Below are 15,208 nucleotides of genomic sequence, written 5' to 3' on the forward strand. Positions count from 1 at the left end.
GTGGGAAATATGCGCTTGCCAGCAAGCCATTTCATCAGAGTTTAAACACTAACTTCCCTTCTCCCTGACATTTGCCTGAATAAAAGCATCACTTGTGCTTAAGCCTCTCTGCCTAGGAAAGGATACCTGACATCATGTATTTCTCTGGCTTGTGCTTAGCCCTGAATTCCTGGGGGAGGGGCTGGGTGTTCCCTAGTCAGAGGCAGGACAAAGTCAGGAGGTATAGATTTCAGCAGCCAATGAAATGATCCGTGCACACCCCCTGAGCCAAAACCAATGGTGTAGGGACTCGTCTGTTGCTATGGGAAAGTAGCCAATCATGTAATGACACATCATCTGCCTTTGTATGAATGTACAATAAAAGGAAGAGCCTCGTGAGGGCTAGGCCTTTTCGCCTTCTCTTCCTGCCTACGATGAAAGCTGTCTCAAGTGTGTTCGATGCCTCCATACTCTAATGTTGGGTTCCATATTAGGTGCTACAACCCAAGAAAGAGATCTAGGTGTCATAGTGGATAACACATTGAAATCGTCGGTTCAGTGTGCTGCGACAGTCAAAAAAGCAAACAGAATGTTGGGAATTATTAGAAAGGGAATGGTGAATAAAATGGAAAATGTCATAATGCCTCTGTATCGCTCCATGCTGAGACCACACTTTGAATACTGTGTACAATTCTGGTCGCCGCATCTCAAAAAAGATATAATTGCGAATGAGAAGGTACAGAGAAGGGCAACCAAAATGATAAAGGGGATGGAACAGCTCCCCTATGAGGAAAGGCTGAAGAGGTTAGGACTTTTCAGCTTGGAGAAGAGACGGCTGAGGGGGGATATGATACAGGTGTTTAAAATCATGAGAGGTCTAGAACGGGTAGATGTGAATCGGTTATTTACTCTTTCGGATAGTAGAAAGACTAGGGTGCACTCCATGAAGTTAGCATGGGGCACATTTAAAACTAATCGGAGAAAGTTCTTTTTTACTCAACGCACAATTAAACTCTGGAATTTGTTGCCAGAGGATATGGTTAGTGCAGTTAATATAGCTGTGTTTAAAAAAGGATTGGATAAGTTCTTGGAGGAGAAGTCCATTACCTGCTATTAAGTTGACTTAGAGAATAGCCACTGCCATTAGCAATGGTTACATGGAATAGACTTAGTTTTTGGGTACTTGCCAGGTTCTTATGGCCTGGATTGGCCACTGTTGGAAACAGGATGCTGGGCTTGATGGACCCTTGGTCTGACCCAGTATGGCATTTTCTTATGTTCTTATATTTTGCCCCTCCTGTGGTAAAATATTATGGCTTGATAATGACCCCTTAGATCGTGAGCGCTCTGGGGACAGGGAAATACCTGCAGCACTTGAATGTAATCCCCTTTGAAATGGATGAAAGAAGGAACAGAAAGCAAATGAATGAAATAAAGCTTTGGTACAGCAGCGCTACTCCAACCTGAAGGGGAAAACAGGGAAGGAGGATCTGGCTTTAAAGGGTTAATTCTCAAGAAAACCATTGCAGCTCCTTGAAGGAGCTTAAAGAGTTGGCCTGCATTAGGAATGCAACGTCAAGAGCGTGGAGCAATGAGGCAATGAGACTAGAAGGAGGTCTCAGACATAGAACTGCTGAGACAGAGGCCAAGAAAGGCTTAGGAGTACCAATGGAAACAGAGAAACATGACGGCAGAAAAAGACCGTATGGTCCCTCCACTCTGCCCATCCATACAATTAAGTTAGCAATATAATTCTCATCACATCCTTAGAGATCCCCTGCATTTATCCCATGCTGTCCTTGTCTCTACCACCTGCACTGGGAGGCTGTTCCATGCATCCATCACCCTCTTAGTAAAAAAAAAGAATCTACGATGTGCTGAGAGAGAGTCATTAGAGCATAAGGACATAAGAAATTGCCATGCTGGGTCAGACCAAGGGTCCATCAAGCCCAGCATCCTGTTTCCAACAGAGGCCAATCCAGGCCACAAGAACCTGGTGGGACACATTCCAAGCTGCTTATCCCAAGAGTAGGTAGTGGATTTCTGCAGTTCCATCTTAATATTTGCTTGGGACATTGTCTTTTTTAAAAGTATTGGGGCAAAGTTAACTATTTGAGAATATTATTTAGTGTGTTTGTGTGTTTGTGCTTGTAATAGTCAGCAAGTCAGTGAATAAACAGAAGTTAGACTGTTTGTATTTTTAAATAGTCAGTCAATAAGGCAGCTAGTAAGCAGTAGTTAGTGTGTTTATTTTTAAAAGTCTGTAAGGCAGCTACTAAGCAGAACTGAGTGTTTATATTTTAAAAATAAAATCCCAAAAAGTAGCCAGAAGCTAGAAATAAGCTAGGAGCAGTGTGTACCTAAGTAAAAAGGTTGAAAAGTTCAGCTCAGTTACTCGCCTTGGAAAGGTGTTGAGGTAGTGTGATTGGGTTTGAATAGGTACCAACATTTTTTAATCAAGAGAGCAGTGAGTCACTCTGGCTGACCAACTGAAGTTAGACTGGCGTAACTTGTAAAATAAAGATGGGGGGGAATTAGTTAGGACTGGGGGGTGGGTTAGATAAGGGAAGGGAGGAGTGGCCTCGGAGGGAACGGAGGATGGCTGCGCGGCTGGGCCCGCACAGGCTGCCAATTTTGCACAGTTTTGCGCGCACCGACCCTGTAATTTATAAGATGCGTGCGGCAGCGCGCACATGATATAAAATCGGCAGCGCCAAGTTGCGCCTGCTTGCGCGAACAAATCTACTCCCGTGTGAACCTTTTAAAATCTACCCCATACTGAGGAAGTGTCTGAGGACTACGGCAGGGGAGCTTCAACGGCAGGGGAGAAGAAAAAAGGATTCACACTCACAAAGCGGGGAGTAGCTGGCTTGTTACGGCGGTTACTACCCCAAACCAAATGTGCCTGATACTTCACTTTCAATGCATATCCAGCATAGCTCTCTGCTTCAACGGCATGGGAGAAAGACTGATACATCACACATTTCCAGCATAGCTCTCTGCTTCAACAGCAGGGGAGAAGAAAAACTGATACTTCACGCGTATCCAGCATAGCTCCCTGCTTCAACGGCAGGGGAGAAGAAGAAAAACTGATACTTCACGCATATCCAGCATAGCTCTCTGCTTCAACGGCAGGGGAGAAGAAAAACTGATACTTCACGCATATCCAGCATAGTTCCCTGCTTCAACGGCAGGGGAGAAGAAAAACTGATACTTCACGCATATCCAGCATAGCTCTCTGCTTCAACGGCAGGGGAGAAGAAAAACTGATACTTCACGCGTATCCAGCATAGCTCCCTGCTTCAACGGCAGGGGAGAAGAAAAACTGATACTTCACGCATATCCAGCATAGCTCTCTGCTTCAACGGCAGGGGAGAAGAAAAACTGATACTTCACGCGTATCCAGCATAGCTCTCTGCTTCAACGGCAGGGGAGAAGAAAAACTGATACTTCACGCATATCCAGCATAGCTCCCGGCTTCAACGGCAGGGGAGAAGAAAAACAACCAATAAGGGCTGAATAACATATTCTGGGTAAAACAAATAAGCATGGGTGTAGCTTGCTTATTGCGGCGGTTACTTCCCCTACTAACCCTAACTAATCAAGCTTGATATTTCACTTGGATGCAGCTCCATCACCGCTCTCTACATTAATGGTGGGGGAGGAAGGGAAATAGAACCAAGAGCTAAGAGAAACAGATAAGTATGAGAAAAAATGTGTGAAGCTTGCTGGGCAGACTGGATGGGCCGTTTGGTCTTCTTCTGCCGTCATTTCTATGTTTCTATGACTACTGAGAGAATCTACGATGTACTGAGAGAGAATCTAAGATATTCTGAGGAAGAGTCTGAGGACTACTGATAGAAAATCTACGATGTACTGAGAGAGAATCTAAGATATACTGAGGAAGAGTCTGAGGACTACTGAGAGAGAATCTACAATGTACTGAGAGAGAATCTAAGATATACTGAGGAAGAGTCTGAGGACTACTGAGAGAGAATCTACGATGTACTGAGAAATGGTATGAGGAGTACTGAGAGAGAATCTATGATGTACTGAGAGAGAATCTAAGATATTCTGAGGAAGAGTCTGAGGACTACTGAGAGAGAATCTACGATGTACTGAGAGAGAATCTAAGATATACTGAGGAAGAGTCTGAGGACTACTGAGAGAGAATCTAAGATATACTGAGGAAGAGTCTGAGGACTACTGAGAGAGAATCTACAATGTACTGAGAGAGAATCTAAGATATACTGAGGAAGAGTCTGAGGACTACTGAGAGAGAATCTAAGATATACTGAGGAAGAGTCTGAGGACTACTGAGAGAGAATCTAAGATATACTGAGGAAGAGTCTGAGGACTATTGAGAGAGAATCTACAATGTACTGAGAGAGAATCTAAGATATACTGAGGAAGAGTCTGAGGACTACTGAGAGAGAATCTAAGATATACTGAGGAAGAGTCTGAGGACTACTGAGAGAGAATCTACGATGTACTGAGAGAGAATCTAAGATATACTGAGGAACAGTCTGAGGACTACTGAGAGAGAATCTAAGATATACTGAGGAAGAGTCTGAGGACTACTGAGAGAGAATCTACGATGTACTGAGAGAGAATCTAAGATATACTGAGGAAGAGTCTGAGGACTACTGAGAGAGAATCTAAGATATACTGAGGAAGAGTCTGAGGACTACTGAGAGAGAATCTAAGATATACTGAGGAAGAGTCTGAGGACTACTGAGAGAGAATCTACAATGTACTGAGAGAGAATCTAAGATATACTGAGGAAGAGTCTGAGGACTACTGAGAGAGAATCTACGATGTACTGAGAGATGGTATGAGGAGTACTGAGAGAGAATCTATGATGTACTGAGAGAGTAGCTACGATGTTCTGAGGGAGGATCTGAGAAGTATGAACTGAGGACATGAGAAGCATTGACTGAGGGGGTATAGGGGTACTGAATGAAAGTTCTCCTAGTGGTAATATTACTGCAGGACCTTTCTCCCAAGAGATTTATTTATTTATTGGTATTTATCAACCACGTTACTGTTTAAAACATGATGTTTTGTTGTATTATTGGCATGGAAATACGTACTTAGCATGATGTGATTGTCTGTGGAATTAATATGATCCCCTAGGGAAGGGTGGGCATCAGGGAGGGAGTTTTTTTCTGTACCGGGATGTAACAGGTAAAAATGTTATTCTTGTAATGCTTACAGATACCTTTGGAGTACATTTATTTATTTATTTAGGGTTTTTTTATACCGGCATTCTCGATATACATATCAAATCAAGTCGGTTTCCAGAGAACAAAACTGTCGCCGGTGAGGCGTTACATTAAACAATAAACAGAGTATTTAACAAAAAACGTGCATAAGAACAAACAAAAAATTTAACAAAAAACGTACATAAGAAAACCTCTGCTTTGTTACTTTATAATAAAGAGTTTAAACTATAAATGCTCAAAGTGATGTACAATCTTAAAACATACAATTCAGTGCAATACAGAGTACAATAAATAACAATTCCAGTCCAAGCTTGCTGGCCGGACGGTTTCCCAGGCCTCTTTCTTTTCATCTTAACAGGAATACTTAATAAATGTTTTCAATCCCTTCCTGAGCTGTTTCAAATCACTTCCTGCTCTTATTTCACGAGGAAGGCCGAGCCACAAAGCTGCAACAGCTGCAACAGATGTTTCTCCCTGCCTCACTCCGCCTCCAGCTGTTTTTCAAATGTTTTAAAGGCCGGCACCGGACATTTAAATGTACGTCGAGAGCCTCCACTGGCAGCCAATCATCTTCTAGAGCTACTACAGAGGTGAAGGAATTTATCAAAGGTTTCCCAGGTGTAACAATGGAAATTTCTCAGCATTGTTAATGGGTGAAAACGTCACTGCAAAGGGGGAGAGCAAGGATTGCAATGAAACCAGCCCTTGATGTGTCGTCCCACCCACAGAAGCAAGCACTGGTATCCAATGCCAATAAGGCTCATCTCGTCCAGCCTGGAGGAATGAATGCTTCAGCTGCCTGGCCCAGAACGTGAACCCGTGCCCTGGGCTGCGGCTCTCCCTGCTCTGACTCTCAGAGGTTCGCTACGGGGCCTCGAACCCCTCGCCGTCACAGTTTTCCAGCAGGGACGTTTCCCACTCCAGATGCTCGATCCTGTAGGTCATTTTCAAGGCGCTGGACTCCAGTTCAGCCAGAAGCCGGGCCAGCCTGGTCTGCATGGCGCCCAGATTCCTCTCCAGCTTTCCCACCTTGTTCTCCATGTCCAGCTGTTTGGCAGCCAACTCCGCGGCTAGGTTCTCGTCCAGCTTCTTCATCTTCACGAGGATCTCGCGCCCTTTCTCCTCGAGGATAGTCTTAGCGTCAGGATATTCGATCAGGACATCCTTCAGGTCCTCCTTGGACAGACAGAACAGATCCGAGTAGCCGATGCTTTTGATGTTGGCAGTCCTCCTGTTGCCGGATGTGTTCCCTGTGGGACAAAACAGTCAGTGTTTAACATCGGGTAATCAAATGGAGATTAAGATTTACTACTACGTCACCTTTCCGTAGCGCCATTAAGCATTTGCAGTGCCTTAAAAGGATGTTGTATGGACGTCTGGACTATGGATTTGTTTTCTCTGGAGGTCAGTTCTCTGAAGAGATATAGACAAAGTACACGCAGTGGAGCCTGTGAGCCAGCGCACACTCGTGGGCCCTGCAGTGGCCCTGCCCTCACACGAGTTTCTGTGGTAAGAGGAAGCCCTGCACGAGGAGGGATCAGGGGGCCACTGAAGGGCCTGTGAGCTTGCGCTAATCCTCATCACTAATGCTGCTGCTTGCAGATTTACCAACAGACCTGGGATCAGCCATGATGGGGGGAGGAGGGGCGGAGGGCTGCATGTGCAGAGCCTCTCTCTTCACCCACTGCTGACCCTACCCAAGGGAAAAGTGTTGCCTCTGTCAACAGCCTGTCCGGCCTTCTCACCAGAAGAGAGGGATCAGATGCAGGTGGAGTTGTAGGGTTGGATCAGCTGGAGAGGGTTTGGCTGTGGAGGGTGAGAGAGGGGAAATGAGAGATGTAAGACAGGAGCTAGGAGACATGAGAGAAGGATTGGACAGGAGGAGGGGATAGAGAATTTATTTTATTTCACTGTATGCCGCGTTGTCTCATACTCTAAAAGGCTCACAATGTGATAATAATATATGTAGAGACCCTCACTCTCCACTAGATGGCCCTAGATCCCTACCCTATGTATTTTCCAGCTTAGTGGGAGGAAGCATCCTTTACAGTCCCTCCCCTTGGGGCTGGCTGTGAATGGGATCTCCTTGGGGGGGAGGGGGGCGAGTGGCTTCGTAAGTGTGGTCAGTTTGAGTTCACTTTTGAGAAGCGAGGAGCTGCTTTTGATTACTTTGCTGAGTTAGGGCCTACCACCCTGATTTGGTATTTTTCTCTTTGCAGGAGATTCCAGACGGTGCACTCCCTGCCCTCGGGATCTGCCTCCCTTTTGGAAGACAGGCTTTGTTGTCTATTTTTTGGATTCTGACTGGAGGTGAAACTCGGCTCCTTCCCTGGATCCGGAAGCCTGGGAACTGAAAGTCTGTGAGCTGTGGTCTAAATGAAGGAAGGAGCTGTAGCGAGAGTTTCACTCCAGAGGAGATATTGGGATGGGAGAGTTTCTTCCGCTTTTTGTTGGTTTTGTACCAGTCCTCTTCACCTGGAAGCCTGGTTTCACTCTCTAACACCAGATGAGAGGTCACAGTCAGCAGGAGACTGGAGAGAAGGATGGAAATCTTGAGGACCCACCACTGGATCTCTGGAAAGAGAAGATTGAACCTTGTGGACTCCGGTAGGATTTTTGCGGGGGATCCCCTCATCCATAGGATTTCTCTAGCCCACTGTGTATGCACTCAGCCCAGGAGGTATAAGCCTTATCCCAGGAACCTGAAAGGACACCTACTCAGAGAGAAAGAGGACAGAAACCAGTGTAAAAACCCAGTTCTAACTGGATATTTGTTTTTCTTTTGAAGAATCAATAGTAAATGTATTTTGAACACCCAACTCTGTGCCCTGCCTGGTCCCTGCAACACAGCATCACAGAAAGAAAGAGACATTGCAACAGCCACACTCAGAAAGGAACAATCACACCACCGCCTGGGCCAAGAAAGGACCCACAATTTGAGGCGTGCAGCTAGGGAGAAGTATGCCAGTGGCGTCAGCCTCAGAAATAAATTATTTTGTGTACCCTCAGGAAACAGTCAATTCCATCAAAAAGGGTTACATATATGAAACGTAATCATAAAAACATACAACAAACAAAATCACTGGCATCACAAAATCACTGGCATCATAAAAAATATAAAACAAACAGCAGTCACTGACTTAAAGGCTAGGCTAGCCATAAAACAAACAGTAATAGTATACTACATCAGCACTGTAAAAATATAAAGCAAACAGCAGTCACTGACTTAAAGGCTAGGCTAGCCATAAAACAAACAGTAATAGTATACTACATCAGCACTGTAAAAATATAAAGCAAACAGCAGTCACTGACTTAAAGGCTAGGCTAGCCATAAAACAAACAGTAATAGTATACTACATCAGCACTGTAAAAATATAAAGCAAACAGCAGTCACTGACTTAAAGGCTAGGCTAGCCATAAAACAAACAGTAATAGTATACTACATCAGCACTGTAAAAATATAAAGCAAACAGCAGTCACTGACTTAAAGGCTAGGCTAGCCATAAAACAAACAGTAATCATATACTACATCAGCACTGTAAAAATATAAAGCAAACAGCAGTCACTGACTTAAAGACTAGGCTAGCCATAAAACAAACAGTAATAGTATACTACATCAGCACTGTAAAAATATAAAGCAAACAGCAGTCACTGACTTAAAGGCTAGGCTAGCCATAAAACAAACAGTAATCATATACTACATCAGCACTGTAAAAATATAAAGCAAACAGCAGTCACTGACTTAAAGGCTAGGCTAGCCATAAAACAAACAGTAATAGTATACTACATCAGCACTGTAAAAATATAAAGCAAACAGCAGTCACTGACTTAAAGGCTAGGCTAGCCATAAAACAAACAGTAATCATATACTACATCAGCACTGTAAAAATATAAAGCAAACAGCAGTCACTGACTTAAAGACTAGGCTAGCCATAAAACAAACAGTAATCGTATACTACATCAGCACTGTAAAAATATAAAGCAAACAGCAGTCACTGACTTAAAGGCTAGGCTAGCCATAAAACAAACAGTAATAGTATACTACATCAGCACTGTAAAAATATAAAGCAAACAGCAGTCACTGACTTAAAGGCTAGGCTAGCCATAAAACAAACAGTAATCGTATACTACATCAGCACTGTAAAAATATAAAGCAAACAGCAGTCACTGACTTAAAGGCTAGGCTAGCCATAAAACAAACAGTAATCGTATACTACATCAGCACTGTAAAAATATAAAAACAAGCAGCGCTCACCGACTAGGTAAACAAATTAAAAACCTTCATAAAACAACATGTCTTAAGAGCCTTCTTAAAAATTTTGAAGCATTGTTCTAGAGTTGACATAAGGTCTCAGAAAGCTGGTTCCAAAGGATAGGTCTGACAACTGCAAATAGCCTCTTCCTAGATTCTGTTAGCCTTGCATGATGTTCTGTAGGCACCTCAAATAGTTCTGGACCAGCAGAATGGAGGGACATGATAGTCTATAGATTATTAACAAATTACTAACACATGAGGGACAATCACTGTTTAAGGTTTTGTGGATTAATGTAAGGATGTTGTAATTAACCCCCATTCCAAAAGGAGACAATGCAAAACATGTAAAAGTGGAGTAACAAGGTCATATTGGGTTGCACCTGATAGAATAGGGGCTGCAGAATTTTGGATTACCTGCAATGACCTGATTGTTGCGGCAGGAAAGCCTAAATATACATTATTACTGTAGTCAATGCCTGATTTGATCAATGCTTGCAGCTTCCAACTACGGTTTAATATTTCTTAAAAAAAAAAAAAATTTAAGCTTAGAAGAAACTGCTATGTCCTAACCATCAAAGGAGAAAATGCTTAGACATCCAGGAACTGGGCGCCTACTGAGTTTTACGAGCTCAGTTTTGTTAATTTTTCAAACCAGTTTGTGTGCAGACAAGATAAATTGTCAGAACCCTAAAGTGGAGTTATTATCTGGTGCCACAGGGAAAAAAACTGAATATGAGGCAGACGCAAAGGGGAAATGCTTAGACTCTGAATGGAACTTTTCTGGGGAAACGTCTGCCACAGAAAATCTCTACCCTGCATCTGAACAACTCTTACTGTCCTCGAGCAAGGAAACTCATTTGGGATTGGTTTCATGCAGAGCAGCTAAAAAGAGCAATAGTCAAAAGAACATCCACCCTCTTTGGGGTATTTTGATCTTTTGAGGATTGTCTTTGCCCTCTATTTTATATTTTTTATGGAACCACCAAAAGATAGAAGTAGGAATGGAAGATGAGATCTAAGCAAGGGGAGAAGAGAATAAATTAGACATGACAAAAAAAAAATGTGGAGAATGGTCAGGAAGTGGTGAAGGGACGTGAAGAGAAGTAGAGATATAAAGGGGGAAAGGACTTGAGAAAGAGATACAGGAGAAGAAGAGGGAGATGACCATCACCTTTAATGTTCAGAATGCTGATCTCTCCAAAGTAGTTGCCATCTCCAAGCCGGGCATACTCTGTCACCCCATCATCTGCCACGACGGCCAGCTTCCCTTCCTTGATGATGTACATTTCCCGGCCAATGTCGCCCTTTTTACAGACATACTCGCCAGGACTGTAGACCTGGGGTTGCAGCTTCACCACCAGCTCCTCCAGTAAGCTCTTCTCACAGTTCTGGAATATCTGCACTTTGCTGAGTGTGGGCAGATGCACACTGACAGCCACCTCTGCCCGCAGTCGCTCCGGAAGGTTCCGTAAGATTGCAATCTCATTGGTCATCTTCTTGTTGATCTGCAGGTGTTGGTACCATGAGATGACCCGATTCTTCAGGCTCTTGTTGACCTTGTGCATCTGTAGGTAGAGCTTGACAAGATCATGGTTTGGGTAGAAGGCTGCATCAGCACTGTTCATGTTAGAGATGACAGAACTCATGCTCCCCATTATGGTGGCAAAGCCAAGGACAGCAATCAGGAAGTCCGCCACCATGAACAGATACTCCTCCTCTTGCTGGGGGGATGGAGTGTCACCCACTGTGGTGAGAATAAGGGTAGAGAAGTAAAAGCTATAGAGATACTGCCGGGATAGCCGACCAAAGTCAGGGTCAGAGATGTTTGGATAGACCCAAATGTCCTTCCCAAACCCAATGTAACTAGACAAAGCAAAGTATATGCAGCTGTTCCAGTGGATGACCACAAAAATATAGAGCATGAGTTTGCAGATGCGGAAGGCATTGGGGTACTGGATGCGGGTCTCAGTCCGATCAAAGGCTTCGAAGAGTCTCGGGATGCGGAAGAAACGGTTCACACGTACAGTTGGCGTATGAATCCCCACCTTCAAATATAGCAAGTCTGTGGGCAGAAGAGACAGCAGGTCCCAGCGGAAGGAAGATGTCTTGAAATAATGCTTGCAGAGCTCCTTACGGTTGGTAACCAGGATTCCATGTTCTAAAAACCCTGTGGAAGTAAGAAGAATAAGAGATGAGGTGCAATAAGTTGGAAATCAGTTCAAATGTATGTGGTGAGAGGTGAAGCATTTCAATCCTGCCCTGCAGCACCTCCAGCTATTCTAGTACTGACTGAGACCCATACACACAACTCTGCCAATGCACCTCCTTCCTGCCCTGTAGCACTCCTTGCTGTTTTGTACCTCACTCTTACCTGCAGCACCCCGCTATCCACTACTGAGACATCCACATACACTCTGCCAATGCAATTCAATCCTGACCTGCAACATTTCCTGCTATTCCAACACTGAGACCCTTCCCCCTACATATACATATAGGGGGAAATTTTAAAACCTGCGCGCGGGTGCAGATTTGTTCGCGCAACCCGGCTGCACGCATGTTATAAAATCCAGGGTCGGCGCGTGTAAGGGGGTACACAATTGTGCAACTTGCGTGCACCAAACCACGCGGCCTGCCTCGGTTCCCTCCACCCCCCCCCCCCCCGCACCTTCCCCTCCCTTCCCCTACCTAACCCCCCCCCCCCCAGCCCTACCTAGAACCCCCCCTTACCTTTGTTGAAGAAGTTACACCTGCTTCCTGGCAGGCATAACTTAATCGTGCCAGCCAACGGCCGGCCCGCAATCCCGGGCACAGCGGCAAATGGCCACTGTGCCTGGAGGCTCAGGCCACGCCCCACCCCGCGCCCGGACTGCCATGCCCCGCCACTTTTTGCAAGCCCCGGGACATACACATGTCCCGGGGCTTGCGCGCGCCGCCAAGCCTATGCAAGATAGGCTCAGCATGCACAGGGGCAGCTTTTCTGGGGTTACACACGTATCTTACATGCATAACCCTTTGACAATCTGCCCCATAGCTATCAATGCACTCCAGTCCTGCCCCAGAATACCCCTGCTATTGTAATACTTCAAACCTCATAAACAGCTCTGTCAACGTACCGCAATTCTGACCTGAAGAATTCCTGATATTCCTGCCCTGAAGCACCGTTCTGCACCCAACACACATACAGCTCTGCCAATGCACACAGTCTTGTCCTGCAGCACTCTCTGCTCATCTTATCTCAGGCTTCTCTGAAATAACTTCTGCCGTGTGCCACCAGGATTCCAACAATGTCGAGCCTTTGGTGGGAAAAAAGGTCTTGGAGTATTTCAAGAAATAATTCTGAGCAAATGGCAGACTGATTCCCCTTCTGCACCTCATGCATACTCTACCCCCAAATATATTCTCAAAACAGCAAATGTCATTTGAAAAAAATTCATTCTATATGTGTTGTGTATTAAATCTAACCCACCCTCAGTACTAGATATATATATATATATATGGGTACTTCTGACCTATCACATAGCTAGACTTTGTAATAACTTTTTGTTAGCTGGAAAACATCATAACTGACAGAGAAAGAAGTTTCATCATCGATCAGTGTCAGAAATATTAGAAAAGGAACAACGCAACAAATGTTGCATGAAACGAAGGTCTTTCACGGGCACAGAGCTACTTCCTTTCACGTGCTTAGGCTGAGGCAGAGGAAATGAACAGTAGTTTAATGCAAATTACACATTCTACCAGGAAACCTTAGAAAATGCTTACAATACCAGAGGAGACAGGAACAGTAAGACTGGCATCTATGAGGGAAAAAGCATTTTCATTGGCCAGGCTCACACTCTGGAAAAGCCTCCCGCAGAACTTACGACTTCTCACAAATAAAAAGGATTTTTTAAAAAGCTTTAAAAACCCATTTTTTTTTTTACAATTGCCTTCCCTCAACGTCATCTTAATTTCCCTTCCAATAATGCAGCAACGATTTATGATGGTGAGCCCCAGTGTCTTGAACGCTCATCCTGCAAGTTATGAAAGGATATTTTATTTGTATTACCATGCAATCCTTATCTTATGTCTTAACTTGTAGTTCATTTGAATTGATTATGTACATACTTGCTTTTATGCATGTATTATTGTAACCTACCCCAGGCTAAAAATAAATTTAAATAAATAAATAGCTACATATAACCTGCTTGGTGCAGATTCAGGACCCTGGAGAGCTCCTGCTTTAGTCTGCAGGTGCTGGCTCTCTGCTTTCAGCACCCTGGACAGCTCAGACCTTACTCTGGAGCTCTGTATACTGGATATGAACCTGATCTCTCCTTTCATCCCAAAGATAGCCCATGCCTTAATCGGGGGCTCTTTGCACAGAGCATGAATTTGGATTTTCCTCTCACCTCCACAGAACAGCACAGGCTTTAGCCTGGGGGTACACTGTAAAATAGCTTATAGATGAGGCCCCCGTGCATTACAAAATGTAATAATTAGTCCTCTCTATTTACATAAGAACATAAGAAAATGCCATACTGGGTCAGACCAAGGGTCCATCAAGCCCAGCATCCTGTTTCCAACAGTGGCCAATCCAGGCCACAAGAACCTGGCAAGTACCCAAAAACTAAGTCTATTCCATGTAACCATTGCTAATGGCAGTGGCTATTCTCTAAGTGAACTTAATAGCAGGTAATGGACTTCTCCTCCAAGAACTTATCCAATCCTTTTTTAAACACAGCTATACTAACTGCACGAACCACATTCTCTGGCAACAAATTCCAGAGTTTAATTGTGCGTTGAGTAAAAAAGAACTTTCTCTGATTAGTTTTAAATGTGCCCCATGCTAACTTCATGGAGTGCCCCTAGTCTTTCTACTATCCGAAAGAGTAAATAACCGATTCACATCTACCCATTCTAGACCTCTCATGATTTTAAACACCTCTATCATATCCCCCCTCAGTCGTCTCTTCTCCAAGCTGAAAAGTCCTAACCTCTTTAGTCTTTCCTCATAGGGGAGTTGTTCCATTCCCTTTATCATTTTGGTAGCCCTTCTCTGTACCTTCTCCATCGCAATTATATCTTTTTTTAGATGCGGCGACCAGAATTGTACACAGTATTCAAGGTGCGGTCTCACCATGGAGCGATACAGAGGCATTATGACATTTTCCGTTTTATTCATCATTCCTTTTCTAATAATTCCCAACATTCTGTTTGCTTTTTTGACTGCTGCAGCACACTGCACCGACGATTTCAATGTGTTGTCCACTATGACACCTAGATCTCTTTCTTGGGTTGTAGCACCTAATATGGAACCCAACATTGTGTAATTATAGCATGGGTTATTTTTCCCTATATGCATCACCTTGCTCTTATCCACATTAAATTTCATCTGCCATTTGGATGCCCAATTTTCCAGTCTCACAAGGTCTTCCTGCAATTTATCACAATCTGCTTGTGATTTAACTACTCTGCACAATTTTGTGTCATCTGCAAATTTGATTATCTCACTCGTCGTATTTCTTTCCAGATCATTTATAAATATATTGAACAGTAAGGGTCCCAATACAGATCCCTGAGGCACTCCACTGTCCACTCCCTTCCACTGAGAAAATTGCCCATTTAATCCTACTCTCTGTTTCCTGTCTTTTAGCCAGTTTGCAATCCACGAAAGGACATCGCCACCTATCCCATGACTTTTTACTTTTCCTAGAAGCCTCTCATGAGGAACTTTGTCAAACGCCTTCTGAAAATCCAAGTATACTAT

At 44.0% G+C, this 15,208-nt stretch overlaps 1 protein-coding gene across 1 annotated transcript in view; it reads right to left on the reverse strand.

Moving 5' to 3' along the window:
* Nucleotides 1–5,290: 5,290 nt before the first annotated feature.
* CNGA4 (cyclic nucleotide gated channel subunit alpha 4) overlaps nt 5,291–15,208 on the reverse strand; it is a 55,019-nt gene continuing 45,101 nt past the window's right edge. Inside the window, exons 3-4 of the mRNA XM_029601915.1 lie at nt 10,631–11,626; nt 5,291–6,454 (exon numbers count right to left, since the gene is read on the reverse strand). Coding sequence (XP_029457775.1) covers nt 6,069–6,454; nt 10,631–11,626 — 1,382 coding nt within the window. The 3' untranslated portion in view covers nt 5,291–6,068. The remainder of the gene's footprint in view (nt 6,455–10,630; nt 11,627–15,208) is intronic.

Source organism: Rhinatrema bivittatum, chromosome 5 (assembly GCF_901001135.1).
Source record: "Rhinatrema bivittatum chromosome 5, aRhiBiv1.1, whole genome shotgun sequence".
Lineage (NCBI taxonomy): Eukaryota > Metazoa > Chordata > Amphibia > Gymnophiona > Rhinatrematidae > Rhinatrema > Rhinatrema bivittatum.